Genomic DNA, 14,373 nt, shown 5'->3' with positions numbered 1-14,373 from the left:
ACACACACACACACACACACACACACACACACACACACACAAACATATATATAATGGGTTTCTTTCAGTTTCCATCTACCAAATTTACTTGCAAGGATTTAGTCAACCTGAGGCTATAGTTAGAAGACACTTGCCCAAGGTGCCATGCAGAGGGACCGAACCTGGAACTATGTGGTTGGGAAGCAAGATTCTAAACACACAGAAACATCTGTGCCTTAAAAAAGTGAGATGCTTACAGCACCTAAGTTTTCCAAGTACTATCTAGGCTTGATGTTGCTGTACTTCAGAAATTGGACAAGAACCAGTGCATTCAACATATAGCGATAAGCACTTGTTAAAAAAATCCCTAAAATTTTGAGTGCAAGAACCATAACTAACTGAACATAAAGTAGAATCGTCATATCTACATCATTTCATTTCGCCCAAAACACGAACAAATTCATTTCAGTCAAAGATTATTTCTGTTATATTGAAGGGCTGCTGGATTAGTATTCAATATGATTAACCAACGACCAAAATGGTTTCCAAGTACCAATACTCCCAGAAACAAATCAGTGTGATTTCAAAAATTCCACTTTCAGTTCACTAAACCATAGACGAGTAGCTACAACTTATTGTGGTTAAGAAGCAGGATCACTGGTTAAGTTGAAATATTGACTTCATGTCTTCTTATAAGCTGGGATTATTCTAGATAGATGCACTTTTTAACCATTTCTAAACACTGCATGATAAATAGTGCTCCTTATGAGTGAAAAATAATGAATACATACAGAGAAGATAAAAACTTTGAAATATACTTACTTTGATCAAACTTCTAATCATGTTGTGCTTAATCCCACAATCAACAGCTACAATCTTATAAGGGTTCCCTTTTCCATAGTATCTTACTTCCTAGAGAAAATAACAACAAAATAATATCCTAATCATCATCATCATCATCACTATTACTACCATCAACAACAAGTGAAAGACATTATAAGAATGGGATTTGATGACAATGGAAGTTTTACATTGAATGAAATATATGTATATGCATGCATGTGCATACACATACACACACACATTGAAAATGAACATGAAACATAAAAAAATACTAAATTGTCCCTTACATGGTTTCATTTGAGTGCAATTTGGTTTGTGTCATTTTTTTATATGTACTTTATGTCTATAGAATCAACACCTCTCAACACCTCATTGCTTCCATTTCAGGTTTACAATTTACTTTTATTTTACCTTCAACTCCTTCTTCAATAGTAAGGTACACCATGCTTAAGCTAGCACTTTTGTTAGAATATTTTCTTTTTTTAAAACTTTGTTTTCAAATGTCAATAAAGTAAATTTTAGAAATGATAATTTAGTTATCAAATCAACTTCAAAATGGAAAGTGTTCAATTGAAACTATGAAACAGTTTTATAATAAATGAAACAATCGTTAGATCAGTTTTATAGAATGGAGCAAAAGTCAAAGCCAGAATATTCATAGGAAATGTGGTAACTTCAAAACATACAGCATACATATGTAATAACATGGGAAAATTGAAAAACTGCTCTGTAATTTGGGTAGAAGATAAAACCTAATATTACAATAGTATACACATACAAACACACACACACACACACGTGTATGTATAAATTTTTAATTTTGTGTATTTTAATTTTGTGTAAGTTATGGGTGGCCAGTTGCACTCAGAAATGGGCCAAAAAGAAGCTATCTCTGACTGGTCGGGCAGCAATAACAAATGCCTACATCTCTTACCACTTGACTGTTGTGCCTAGCCCCAGTTCAAATCTGAACAAATTGGATTGTCTGCTCTTTTGATTTTCATGGAAGTGATGGGTTCAACCTGATCAGGCATTGCATTTGCTGTCAGTACTTGCTACACTGAGGACTGGTATACCATGGCTGATGATGAACAGACGTGTGCTGGGGCTGTGAACATTGTCCTGACTGCCGCATTTCTTTAGCCAGAGAGAGCAGGCAGTCTTTATTTAACTGATGCAGTGGCTTTGATAAAAAATGTTGAGTGGTGGAAGTGACTGAAAGGACTGAAGATGCACACCATCTTCTTTGGCCAAGCCCACATTAACTTTTTAAAAAGAAAGTGTGGGTGGAAGAGGAAAGTACTGCCTCCTAGCAAATTTGCAGAAAAGAAACGAGGATGTTGAGCAAGGCACAAGTGAAAGGGCTAGGGCCAGTTCTGATCATGTACAGGTAGATTGGAGAAGGATACTTGAGAGGGGGTACTTGTGTTAGTGGTCAGGGTAACCATAGTTTTGTGAGTTTTCCACAAACAACCTTCGTTGGTTTCTCCATCTACTTCTTTTGTTTGTATTTTCCCCTCTTTTACACTTTTAATGTAATTTCACATTGTACTGTCTTGTATTGTCCTCAATTCTTTTGTCAACCCTTGTAATTATTATTTTTATATGCTTTTATATGATCAACTTTGCCTTTCATCCTTTTGGGATTGATAAAAATATTGTACCCTCAAAATTGTTGACTTTGTGTGAAAATTTGAAACCTTTATTATTATTGTTATTATTATTTACCTTTCATCCTTTTGGAGTTGAGAAAATAAGTACCAATTGAGCACTGGAGTTGATGTAATTGACTTACACCACTCCTGAAATTTCTTGCCTTGTGTCAAAATTAGAAACTATTATTATAATAATTATTATTATAATTATTATTTTATCTAACTAGAAGTTGTTTCTTTAGGGTGATATGTTCAGTCAATGAGATCCAATTATCTTACTACTGCTTGTTTCAACAAACCCATAATGTAAAGATTAAATGATTTTAGTCCAAAGCAATGACATACTAAACATTTAATATTGTAAAGTATACCATTTTAATTACTTCTAATTTGGCTACACTAATAACAATGATGATAATTTCACTATCCAAATATTAAAAAAAAAAACAAAAAAAAAACAAAAAAAAACAGCAATAACAATTTTCAACTCCACCCTGTCAAAAAAAAAAGAAAAACTATAGAAACTTACATTTGTTGAGATTTCTGCCATCAGGTTTCGAGTATTTGGATTAATAAATTCCACAGGCTGATCTTCAAATTCAATCTTTCCTAAGACTGTGCCCTATATGATTTTTAAAACAAATAGTGAAAACTGAAGACACAGTTCAGAATTTACTCTTGAAAATAACATTTTAATACATATACAGAGATACACTTTATACACAGTTTTTCTGTCTTAGTTTCTTACAAAGTAATTCTTTATATTTTAAGATCAACATACAGATACATGAAGACTTAACTATAAAAGTAATTTACTCATCAAAGAAATACCAAATAAATGCGAACTATTTCCTACTTCAGAAACTGTTGTTATAACACATGGCTTTAATGCAAAAAAAACAAAAACTGAACCTTTAAAAGAGCCAGCCAGCCAGCCAGAGCAGCATGAACAACTGCAGATCTATGCATGGGTTTGGTTTCAATCCCACTGTGTGGCACCATGGACTTCTAATAGTAGAAGATACTTGCCCTAGGTCAACCAAAGCCTTGTGAGTAGATTTGGTAGATGGAAACTAAAAGAAATCTGTCATGTATGTGAGAAAGTGTGTGCATGTGTGTCTTCTTGTCCTGACATTATGTGATAGTTGTGTCATTATCATACAAGAAGTATCATTCATTATCAGTCTTCCATTAAAAACATGAATTGAAGGTTGGTGACAGGAAGAACGTTTGGTTGTAGAAAATCTGCTTCAACAACTTTCACTTGATCCATGTTAAACATGTGAAAGTGGACACTGAAACTGTAATCATGATGATATATATATTGGGAACTCCTTACCATGTCGCGAACTTTCTTTGTTATCATCCTGGTGTCAATACCATACAAGGCAGGTATTTCGTCTTCTTTAAGCCACTGGGAGAGTGATTTGACTGAATTCCAGTGGCTGTGTTGGTGGGAATAATCTTGTACAATCAAACCAGAAACCTACAAAAAAAAAAATCATAATACAGTTGGTTCTGCTGAACTTAATGCCAAATAAATGCATGATTCAGTTAAATGCATAAGATTTCAAAATACTGAAGCATTTTACATCAAATTGATTTTAAAATTCACCAGTAAATTGCATATACAAATATGTTAATTTAGGTTAAATGCATAAGATTTTTCTCAAATTTCACAAAAATCAATTGGTGGAAATGAAATATAAAACTAAACATTTGATTTCATTTCATAAGAATAAAATGATTCTGGAAGCTTCCATTTCTATGATGCATTAGTCAGTACTTCATATTTACAAATAACCAATACCAATAGAACAAAATATATTTAGTTATTATCATTTCAATGAATTAAAAACTATCAAAATTCATATTCCAGTGGAATATCATATTTTAATTGTAGAATAAAGTATGTTAATAAATAAATCCCTAGTGCAGACAAAATCTGTAAAAAGATAGTTTTTGAATTGATCAGTAAATAGACATCATTCATTGTTTCCATTATTGACTCCTGTTTTATCTTATCCTACTTGGAAAAATTTGGTTGAATTATTATATGGTGTTAGAGCATTCACCATACAAAATATGTAATCTCGAGATTTTTAAAAGTCAGTGGAAAGAGGAAGTTATAAGTTCATGTCTTTCTTAAGAAGTGAAATGGTTCCAGCTGATGATTGATGCAGAACTGCAGATACAAGTTGCAATGAATAACACAGAAATAATTTTTTTTTTTTTACATGTACTGAAAACACTATTTAGCAAGAGAGAAAAAAATAGCACAAAACTGACATTCCATAGACCACAATCTCAAAACATTAGAAATTTATATCATACGCCCAGTATATCAGAAACTAAGATCACAAATACAGTAACCCAAAACCTTAATCCTGTGGTACCAGTGTGACTTCATCATATAAATACTAAATCCTAACAGATGAAGGAAATATAACTAACATGGATGCGATCAGATTCAACATTCAACATTAGTCCATGCTCATCCTTAATATTGGTGTCTGGGACTCCATAATTGCCAACAATTGGATATGTCAATGTCAATATCTGTCCTCGATAACTTGGGTCTGAAAGGGCTTCAGGATATCTGGAGCAAATTGAAATGAGAGAAAGTGAGTGAGAGAGAAGGAGAATAAATAAAATATGTAATAAATAAAAAGAAAAGAAAAAGGTAAAAACAGTTAGTAGTAGTAGTTTATTTTGTTGTTATGGTTGTTATGCAATCCCAATTGTTGCTGATCGGGGCTGCATAATAATAATATTTAAAAGAATATTTAAAAGAAATTTTAAATGTTTGATTCTTATAGTGACAAAGTATTGCAAATCTAAAAATTCTATCTGTCTCCTGTAAAAACTTAGCACTTTTCAAAAAAAGTTGGGGAAAAAAAAGCCCAGCATAACTAGCTGGGGCAAAAGGGTGTAGTAGTTTGTCATCTGTAGCTAAAATAGTTGAATGATATAATCTTGCAAGAAGTGTTATAGAGTAATCTCCCGTTAGTAAGTTTCTTGGAAGATATTTCATGAGAAGCAATTCTTAATTATTCAAGAAGCTTCGCGTTTCTCTTGGAAGTTTCTAGAATGTCTAGTGTTTCATTAATAAAAACAGTTTGCTTGTCCTACTCTTTGCTTCTTTGTTGATTAGACTCAGAGCCATTCACGTCATTGCCATGTCTATCTATTTCTCCATGCTACATTACTAAAAACCACTATTTAGCTGTTATTTCTACATTTCTGAACTTTCTTGCATAGATTATTTCATTCAATTAGTTTCTACATTTTGATTATGTTTCATCAACAACCAGGGAATAAAATATATTTTATGTAATAAATATATAGTTCCTAAATTTATTTTTCTTCTCTGTGAGAATTCTTCTAAAAAGATACATGCAGCATTTCTAAACATACATACACACTACAAGAGTATCAGCTAACCAGTCAAATCTGACAAGATTTGAACTCACATAACATACAAAGGCATGACTAAATACTGCAAGATATTTTTTCTGATGCACTGAAATTTATCTCAATTCACTTATCCTATTAGACAATGTTTCTAATGACTACAGCAGTATATTTTACATTGCCATAGCATCTAAAAGTAAATGCACATATCCCTCATATCACATGTAGTCTTAAAAACTGAAAAGACATACTGTATATTCTAGTTTCTAGATGTTTTGAAGAGGTGTTGTTGCATTGATGATCATAAAATCACAATAATACTTGAAGCACAGTGCAGTGCTGTTATGATGCAAGACCACTAATAATATGTCTGTAAGTGTAAATCTTATTGGAAGTCAACTTACTGTTGTGCTTCTGATGAATCACATGATTGCTTTAACAACTGATAAAATATTGGGTTCCATTCTTACTTCACTCTAGAGTTTTTAATAGTTGGAAGGGACACTCAACTAAATTCATGGGAAAAAAAGACAGGAAAACTTACCCCACAAGACCTGTATTGAATACAACTTCTCCACTGCAAGAACTTTCATGGCCGAATGAATATCCTTGGTAATAGCTTCCATCTTGCAACACAAGGTGAGCTTTACGTGGCTACAAAGGAAATGTTTGTTATAATTACCAAAACTTACTGAGAAAAAAAGTCTTTTGGGCTTTTCTGTAGCCATGTAACAAATGGCATAAAGAAACAGTCACAACAAAATGTCTACCTATTACAGAAAGAAAATAAAGTAGGTGTGTGTATGTGTGTGTGTGTGTGTGTTCCAGCATGGAAAGCGAGTGTTAAAAGATGATCACACACACAGATATCTATGTATATACATATAGTGATTTTGTTTTCTCAGAGAAGACATGGTATCCATGACATTTGCAGGTCTGCAAAACTGGTGAGAATCAATGCCCAGCTTGCATTTCTGTAGAATCATACAAATAGGAAAAAATGTGTTTAGAGAATGAATTTGAGCCAAATGTTTAGTTCAGTATTTGGTGGATGAGATACATTAAGAGGGGAAAGAATGAGGCAGATGTTAGTTCATGTTAATACACGATGAAAACAATCACCTGTAAGGTTAACTGCTTAAATCTAATATATATAATAATGTTTCAAAATGGTATAATGAGAATTGGGTGATTAAGATGATCAAGGTATTCAAAGTGTGCAACAGGGTACTTATGCTTAGGCTAATTTTGTAAAGTAAAACAACTATTATTTCAACCTAAGTTCCTCAACCAACTGCCAGATGAACAACAAGATTGATTTTTATGATACAGTTTTTCAGACTACCTTGATGACAAATGACAGAAACCTTATCTTCATGGTTGGTGACTTCAATGGGTATGTTGGGCAGAATCCAGGTGGCTTCCAAAGTGTGTGTGGAGGCTATGGAGTTGGTTCCTGTAATGAGGAGTGAACAAGGCTATTGAAGCTTTGTGATGAAAATGACCTAATGATTTGTAATACTAACTTCAGAAAACCAGCCAGTCACCTGACCTCCTATCTATCTAGTGGCTACACAGCTAGATTGACTACATTCTCACTAGAAAACAGGATGGATGGTTACTCATAAGGACCATCCCTGGAGAAGAATGTATTCTTCAATGTAGTTTAGTCATTAGCAACTTCAGACTGTGGGTTAAAAGAACTTCAAGAAGAAGCAAACCAAATCTGGAAAAGAAAGATTTGAAAGCTTAAGGGTCTAAGGGTCCTTTGAATAGCCAGAGATTTAGAGATGTTCTAATTGAAGCATTTGATGAGAAGCGGGAGGAGTTACAGATTTGTAACATAGAGGATGACTGGAAGTTCCAACAAGATAGCTTACTGAGGGCTACAGGCCAAATTTGTGGTAGGTACAAAATCTCAACCAGACCTAGGGTGACATGGTGGCGGAACAATGAAGCAGAGAGGGCCATAAAAGCAGAGAAACAAACCTGGAGGGTCTGGAAGAGAGGAGACAGCAAGGAACTATGTCAGAAGAGAAGCCAGGAAAGTTATATTTAGCTAAGGGAGAAACAGAATGGAAAAATTTTGCTAATGTTCTGTGGCATGAAGTCAAGAGGTTTGAGGTGTTCTGAATAGCAAAGTTCAGAGAAAGCTGTGAAGCTGTGTGTTCAGATGGATGATGGTATACTTGCATTTAGTGATTTTGTAAAGAAATGCCATTGCAAAAGGCTGCCAAATGTAGAGAATACATAGGAAAAGGAGTCTTCCTAATGTGAACCCAACAGAGAGATCACCTATCTGAGCTGACAGCTGCTTCATAGACAAAGCAATTAGAGATATGAAGATAGGGAAGGCCCCTGGCCTATCAGGAATTACTGCTGAAATGCTTAAAATACCTGGTGAAGTGAGATATGTCCTAGTCACCTGTATAAATAATCTGATTGTCCAGGAAGGTGTCATGCTCAATGAGAGGTATAGCAACATTATTGTCAACTTCTACAAAGGTGAAGGTGATACCTTAGTCAGAAATAATTACAGAGGTGTCATATTGCTGGACCAGGACATGAAAGTTCTAGAAAGGGTCATAGCTCAACTAATTAGGAAGTGAGTTAACTTAGATGAGATGTATGATAGATTGATTTTCCTCCAGGAAGAAGCACTACTGATGTTATCTTCCTGTATCTAAATGAAAAAGTAGCATTTAGCCAAAAATAAAACTTCATACTTGGCATTTGTTGATATGGAGAAAGCCTTTGACAGGAACCCTTACTCACTCGTCTAGTGGTTGATGTAGAAGCTAGGAGGTAGATCAGTAGCTGGTGGTGAATATCAGCAATGAGTATAGCAATGAAATTAGTGTGCACTAATTCACCAAGGATTGATTCCCAGATCCATCTTGTTTATCATAGTACTCCCGGCCATAACAGAAGAATTTTAAAACTCGTTGCCCATGAAAACTCCTCTACCAATGACCTTGATCTTATAGCTGAATCTCTAGAAGAATTAGAGAAGAAATTTCAGGTGTGGAAACAAATAGCAGAATCAAAGGGCCTTAGACTTAATTTAGCAATGGCCAAAATACTAGATAACAGAAAAGCAGACAAATTACCAACTCCTTTGAGAAAATGGCCCAGTTCAATATGTAGAAAAGGTGCAGGAGGTAGAAATTCCATATGATGTATCCAGTGCAAGCTATGGACACATAAGAGGTGCAGTAAAATTACAGGAAGGTTAACAGAAGAAGTAGTCTTGGTGTGTTGCAGATGCGCAAATACAATAATCATTAAGAATACACAGGAAATAGATTTCCTCAAATGCCTAAGGAGATCCTTAGACGTAGTAGATGGTTTCTGTTACCTAGGTGACCAAATAAGTAGAGGAGGAGGATACACTGAAAGCCTAGTTACTAGAATAAGAACTGACTGGACAAAGTTCAGAGTGCTGTTACTTTTGTTAGAAACAAAGGGCTTCTCTCTTAAAGTGAAATGCAGATGGCATGATGCCTGTGTACAAATGGCTATGTTACATGGCAGTAAAACATGGGCTGTGATGGAGAGGATATGCATGAGTGTTTACAGTTACATTTTCCTTCCTCAATAAATATGAGCTCAAGGGCTTATAAAATACTTTTTTTTCTTTCTTTTCTTGTCTGGTTGTTGTTGGGTGTCACAATTAACTACTGAAGTATTTTTGAGATTGTGGATAATAGTGATATTTGATATGTTAATCCCTAATAAGAGACCCTATTGATAATAGCAGGAGAGATAAGCTAGAGATATTTATTAAGTGCAACTTTAATATTCAGTACATTGACATTTTCAGTAAAGGTAATTTGGAAGAAGCTAGTAACAAGAGGCTAGTATGGCAATTAATACTGTTAGTGTTGCATATATTTCTGAATCAGATGAGAAAGAGACTGCACAAGAGGGCTGCTGAGATGTTTTGGCATTTTTCTTTTTTTTTTTTTCCTGTGTTTTCTTTGTAAGTAACTCAAAGGCGGTGGGGTGCAGTAACTATGACATTTGCAAGTTCTCCCAGAGTGCTGAAATTGATACAGTTGATGTACCCATTTAAACATCTGTAGTTCAATGCTTGCAGGAAAAATGCGGGTGAGGAAGGAAACACAGGAAGTGGCATTTCTGGGGAAGAAGGAATGAGCAAAGTGCTTGTGCATAGTTTGGAAAGGTTGGTTGCAAGATCTTTGTGATTTGAAGCTAAGTATAATGATAAGCAATGATTCTTGCATGCATCTAAATGTTGTTGTTGCTAATAATGCTGCTGATGAATTTTGAAGCTGTTTCTTGGTGCAGCTGGTGTGCCAAAATATTAACTGCTTGAACAACAACAACAACAACAGCAGCAGCAACAACAACAACTACTACTATTATTTCTTCTTCTTCTTCTTATACAAGTTAAAGTCTGAAATATTTCAGGAAATGGAAAATGTGAGGCTCTGTTATTCACATTTTTCAAAGTAGTATGAACAATATAAATTTATTGGACAACATATTTTAACAAACAATATAAATCTATTTTTCATTTCAAGTATTAGAGTATGCCAGTGTAGGTAGCAGCAGCAGCAGAGTGGAAACATATCTATAGAGTCTCAGTAAGGTTAACATGTCTTACTATGTAGCCAACTAGATTCTAAAACCATTTGTTGAACTGACATTTCCAATGTGCATTTGCTAAGTTATTCTCAGAGATTTAAAAGGATTCAACAATTAAAAAGAAAGAAAAAATAGCTTCAATTAAAATATCATATAACCAGATAATTAAAAATATTAATATATCATATAACCAGAAAATTTTTTAAAATTATCATGTTTTCAAACTTGCTACAGTCCATTGAGTTGTGCCCTAAAAGCAAAGCAAAATATGTTTATTTTTTTATTGCCCACAGGGGGATAAAAATAGAGGAGACAAACAAGGACAAAGAGATTAAGTCAATTACATCGATCTCAGTGCGTAACTGGTACTTATTTAATCGATCCTGAAAGGATGAAAGGCAAAGTCGACCTTGGCAGAATTTGAACTCAGAACATAATAGCAGACAAAATACCGCTAAGCATTTCACCCAGTGTGCTAATGATTCTGCCAGCACGCCACCCTAAAAACAAAGTATGTTATTCTTTCTTCCATCTTTCAGTAAGTTTGTTGAAGCCTGCACATCATTGATGAGGTCTAAGAAGACACTAAAACATATCTGGAGCTATCTTTTATACTTGCCAGACTAGTTGAGGTAATATTGGTCATTGACTAATAATGTCTTTTTCTTGGCACATAATTATTTCTAACTTTACCTCATTAAGTATGGTAACACTAATTTGACTACGCTATTAGTTAGTCTGCCTATATTATAATTACTGTGCTGCTGTTTGCGACGGAAAGACAAAAACTGACAATTATAAAAATATTTGCCCTAACAACCCTGAACAAAACTGAAAATGCATAAGTAAACAAATATATAAGCATAGAATTTTAGAGTTTAATTCATACACTTTCATTCAAATATAAGCCACCACTATGTTGTAAAAAGGAAACAAAAATTCCATATTTTGGAAAAAAATTTAATGTATCATTAAAACTTATTTGACAAATGTTGAAACAAGTCCTAAAACCTTCATATTAAATCTGTCATTGAAATATTGAATGCATTCCTTTTTTTTTCTTCAGAATAGTGATGCTTTCATCACTTTAGAAAAAATCATAACAAAATGGAAAAAAACCCAACATTTTAATAAGAAAGAATGAAATATTTAACTAACATTATAATACTAGGTAACTACAAATCCCATGGCTACTAAGCAAACTATAACCAATATAACTTGATGAAAGGTAGGGTATATAATTAATCTCAATCAATCTGCTACCTGAATAACAAATACCATCTTTACTTCATAGATGTGGTTAAATTGGAAAGGAAAATATCCAGGAAGAAAACCATGATGTAACTTACTGTGACTGTTTGACCTGTAAAAAAGTAACAAAATCTCTCTCAAATCATGCTGTCTTAAAAAGACAAAGACAATTTGAAAGGAAAAGACAACCTTGCCATGGCTGGAATGCTTTTAATTAAAAGGTTAGTGTTGATCTGCAATGGGCCAACAACAAATTTTTTTACAACCAACATGGCATGTACCTTAACATTATATTATTGGTTAATTCGTTGTTTTTCATTGTTTTTTTTTTTTTACTTTCAGTAATTGAACTGCAGCACCTCGAAGGATTTTAGTTGAAGAAATCAACTCCAGTACTGGTCTCTTTTGCCAAACTGCTAAATTACAGGAACGTAAACAGACCAACACTGATTGGTAAATAGTGTGTGTGTGTTGGGGGGGGGGGACCAACACACATGCACACGCATAAACATATGAGGGGGTTTCCACACAGTTTCTGTTTACTAACTTCATTGGTTGGCTCAAGGGCTATAGTAGAAAACATTTGCCCAAGGTGCTGAGCAGTGGGACTGAACCTGAAACCACATGGTTGAAAAACAAGCTTCTTAACCACACAGCCAGGACAGTGTAAAGAAAGAGAAAAGAAAACAAAACAAACCAAAACAAAAAACAAGAGTATCTTTCTCTTGAGAGCTGAGAGATATAATGTAGGAAGAGGCATTCAAGCCACTAAGTCTAAACTAATGGAGCCTAATGTACTAGACTTCTGGGTTAAATCCAAATGTTTGATTTACTGCCACCATGCCACAAGTCTACTCAAACACAGTTGGTTGTCTCTGCTTAAGAATAACAAAACTGGTATCATATTTATTGTTTTGCATCACCTTAAACAAACATGATGAATGAATGGAAATAAAAATCTCACACAGAAACAAGATTAATACAAGTGAACAGAATGACAAGATTTATAACTTCTAAAAGCTATAAATTGTTTTACTCCTTTCAGTTTTGGAAGCCTCAGCAAAATTCATGTGTTTATGAAGCCTTCAAATACAGCATTGTCATTGTTGTGATGTCACATCTCATCATGGTGAGTTACCTTTCACTAAAACAACTTAACCAATAGCTTCCAATTTGTAATGATTTGATTTGGTTGCATAACTTACATATGCCCTCTTCTAGCCTAAGGAAATTGCATGATAGTATCATGTTTGAGGTTGGTATTTCCTTATAGGAGACATACTACATCCACCTTGAACACACATATACACACATAAACACTGGTGTGCATGCATGTGCACACATACGTACACACATGGGATCCTTTACAAAGGTCACTTGACCTAGAAGAAATGGTAGACAAGTTCCCTGCACCTTTCACTCTTCTATCTTGAAACAGAGTTGGAATTCACTGGATAATATAGCCTTTGACAAGTCACGATGGACTGGATGATCACAGTAGTAATGCCTCTGACCATGAATCTGCTCAATCAGAGTAATTCTGGGAACAAATAACAACAACTAAATGCACACACACACACAAAGAAGCATCTAATAACACAGAATGAAAACAAATTGAGATGTGAAATTTTACACTTACTCGTGCAATTCTAGAGGGAATGTCACAGGTTACAGATACATGGCGATAATTGCTGCAAATTAATTTTAGATTATGTTTGAGTAAGTTCTTGCCATGAAATTGCAAAGCCTGGTAGATCGTCATGGTGCAAATCAGATATTCTTCACTTCTGAAATACCTGAAATTTAGAGAATAGAACAACTAAGAGAGGGAAGAAGAAACATACACAAAAGAATATACTAAACAGTCAGATACCTCTTTGATTATACATGGATTCTCATAAATTTAAGTTTACTGAATAGGTAAGGTATTTGACTAACAGTTCATGAATAACAAGTTTAAATTTGTTGCTGGTATTTTCTTGGTGTTTTTGGCCTGAATTCTATTCTAACATTATTAATTTACTAGGTCTTTACTCGTTGCTCCGCTGCCAGTAAAAATATTTGTTAAACATGCATGAACTTTCATTTAATAGTAGACTTTTATATGGTAAAAATCTGGTTAGTTACTATGGTGACAATAGTCTACCTATCTCTCTATCTTTCAAACACACATGCACATACTCTTTCTTTCTCTCTCTCTCACTGAATTTCTCTCTCAACAGCAACAACCAGTCATTATAACGAAAGTCTTTCTTGAAAGACTGTGCTACCGTTATCTCTATGTTGAAAGACAAAAAGAAGCAAACAAATGCATGCATGTGCACACACACACACACACACACACAAACAATAAAAAATAACCACCTATATTGTTATATAGTGAGTCTTTTTTGTTTTTGAAGCTGTTTACATTGTGTTGTTTCTATATTGAAAGACATACAGAAATACACACATATACACAGAACCCAAAAAAACCTATATTTGTTACATAATGTAGCTGCACCATGTTGTGCTAACAGACTTAAAATTTCACATTTTTGATCAAAACTTGCAAGTTACTATGGTGACAAAACTATCTATCTATCTTTCTCTCTCTCTCTCTCTCTCTCTCTCTCTCTCT

At 34.1% G+C, this 14,373-nt stretch overlaps 1 protein-coding gene across 1 annotated transcript in view; it reads right to left on the bottom strand.

The window, feature by feature from the left end:
- The window catches only part of LOC106879763 (carbamoyl-phosphate synthase [ammonia], mitochondrial), an 83,315-nt gene that overhangs the window by 57,513 nt on the left and 11,429 nt on the right, over window positions 1-14,373 (bottom strand). Inside the window, exons 2-7 of the mRNA XM_014929448.2 lie at window positions 13,393-13,549; window positions 6,436-6,545; window positions 4,932-5,076; window positions 3,817-3,963; window positions 3,007-3,099; window positions 802-891 (exon numbers count right to left, since the gene is read on the bottom strand). Of these exons, the coding sequence (XP_014784934.2) occupies window positions 802-891; window positions 3,007-3,099; window positions 3,817-3,963; window positions 4,932-5,076; window positions 6,436-6,545; window positions 13,393-13,515 (708 nt within the window). The 5' untranslated portion in view covers window positions 13,516-13,549. The remainder of the gene's footprint in view (window positions 1-801; window positions 892-3,006; window positions 3,100-3,816; window positions 3,964-4,931; window positions 5,077-6,435; window positions 6,546-13,392; window positions 13,550-14,373) is intronic.

The sequence above is a fragment of the Octopus bimaculoides genome, chromosome 10 (assembly GCF_001194135.2).
Source record: "Octopus bimaculoides isolate UCB-OBI-ISO-001 chromosome 10, ASM119413v2, whole genome shotgun sequence".
Classification (NCBI taxonomy): Eukaryota; Metazoa; Mollusca; class Cephalopoda; order Octopoda; family Octopodidae; genus Octopus; species Octopus bimaculoides.
Note: the sequence above shows the minus strand (reverse complement) of the source record. Positions and strands in the feature narration are given on the sequence as shown.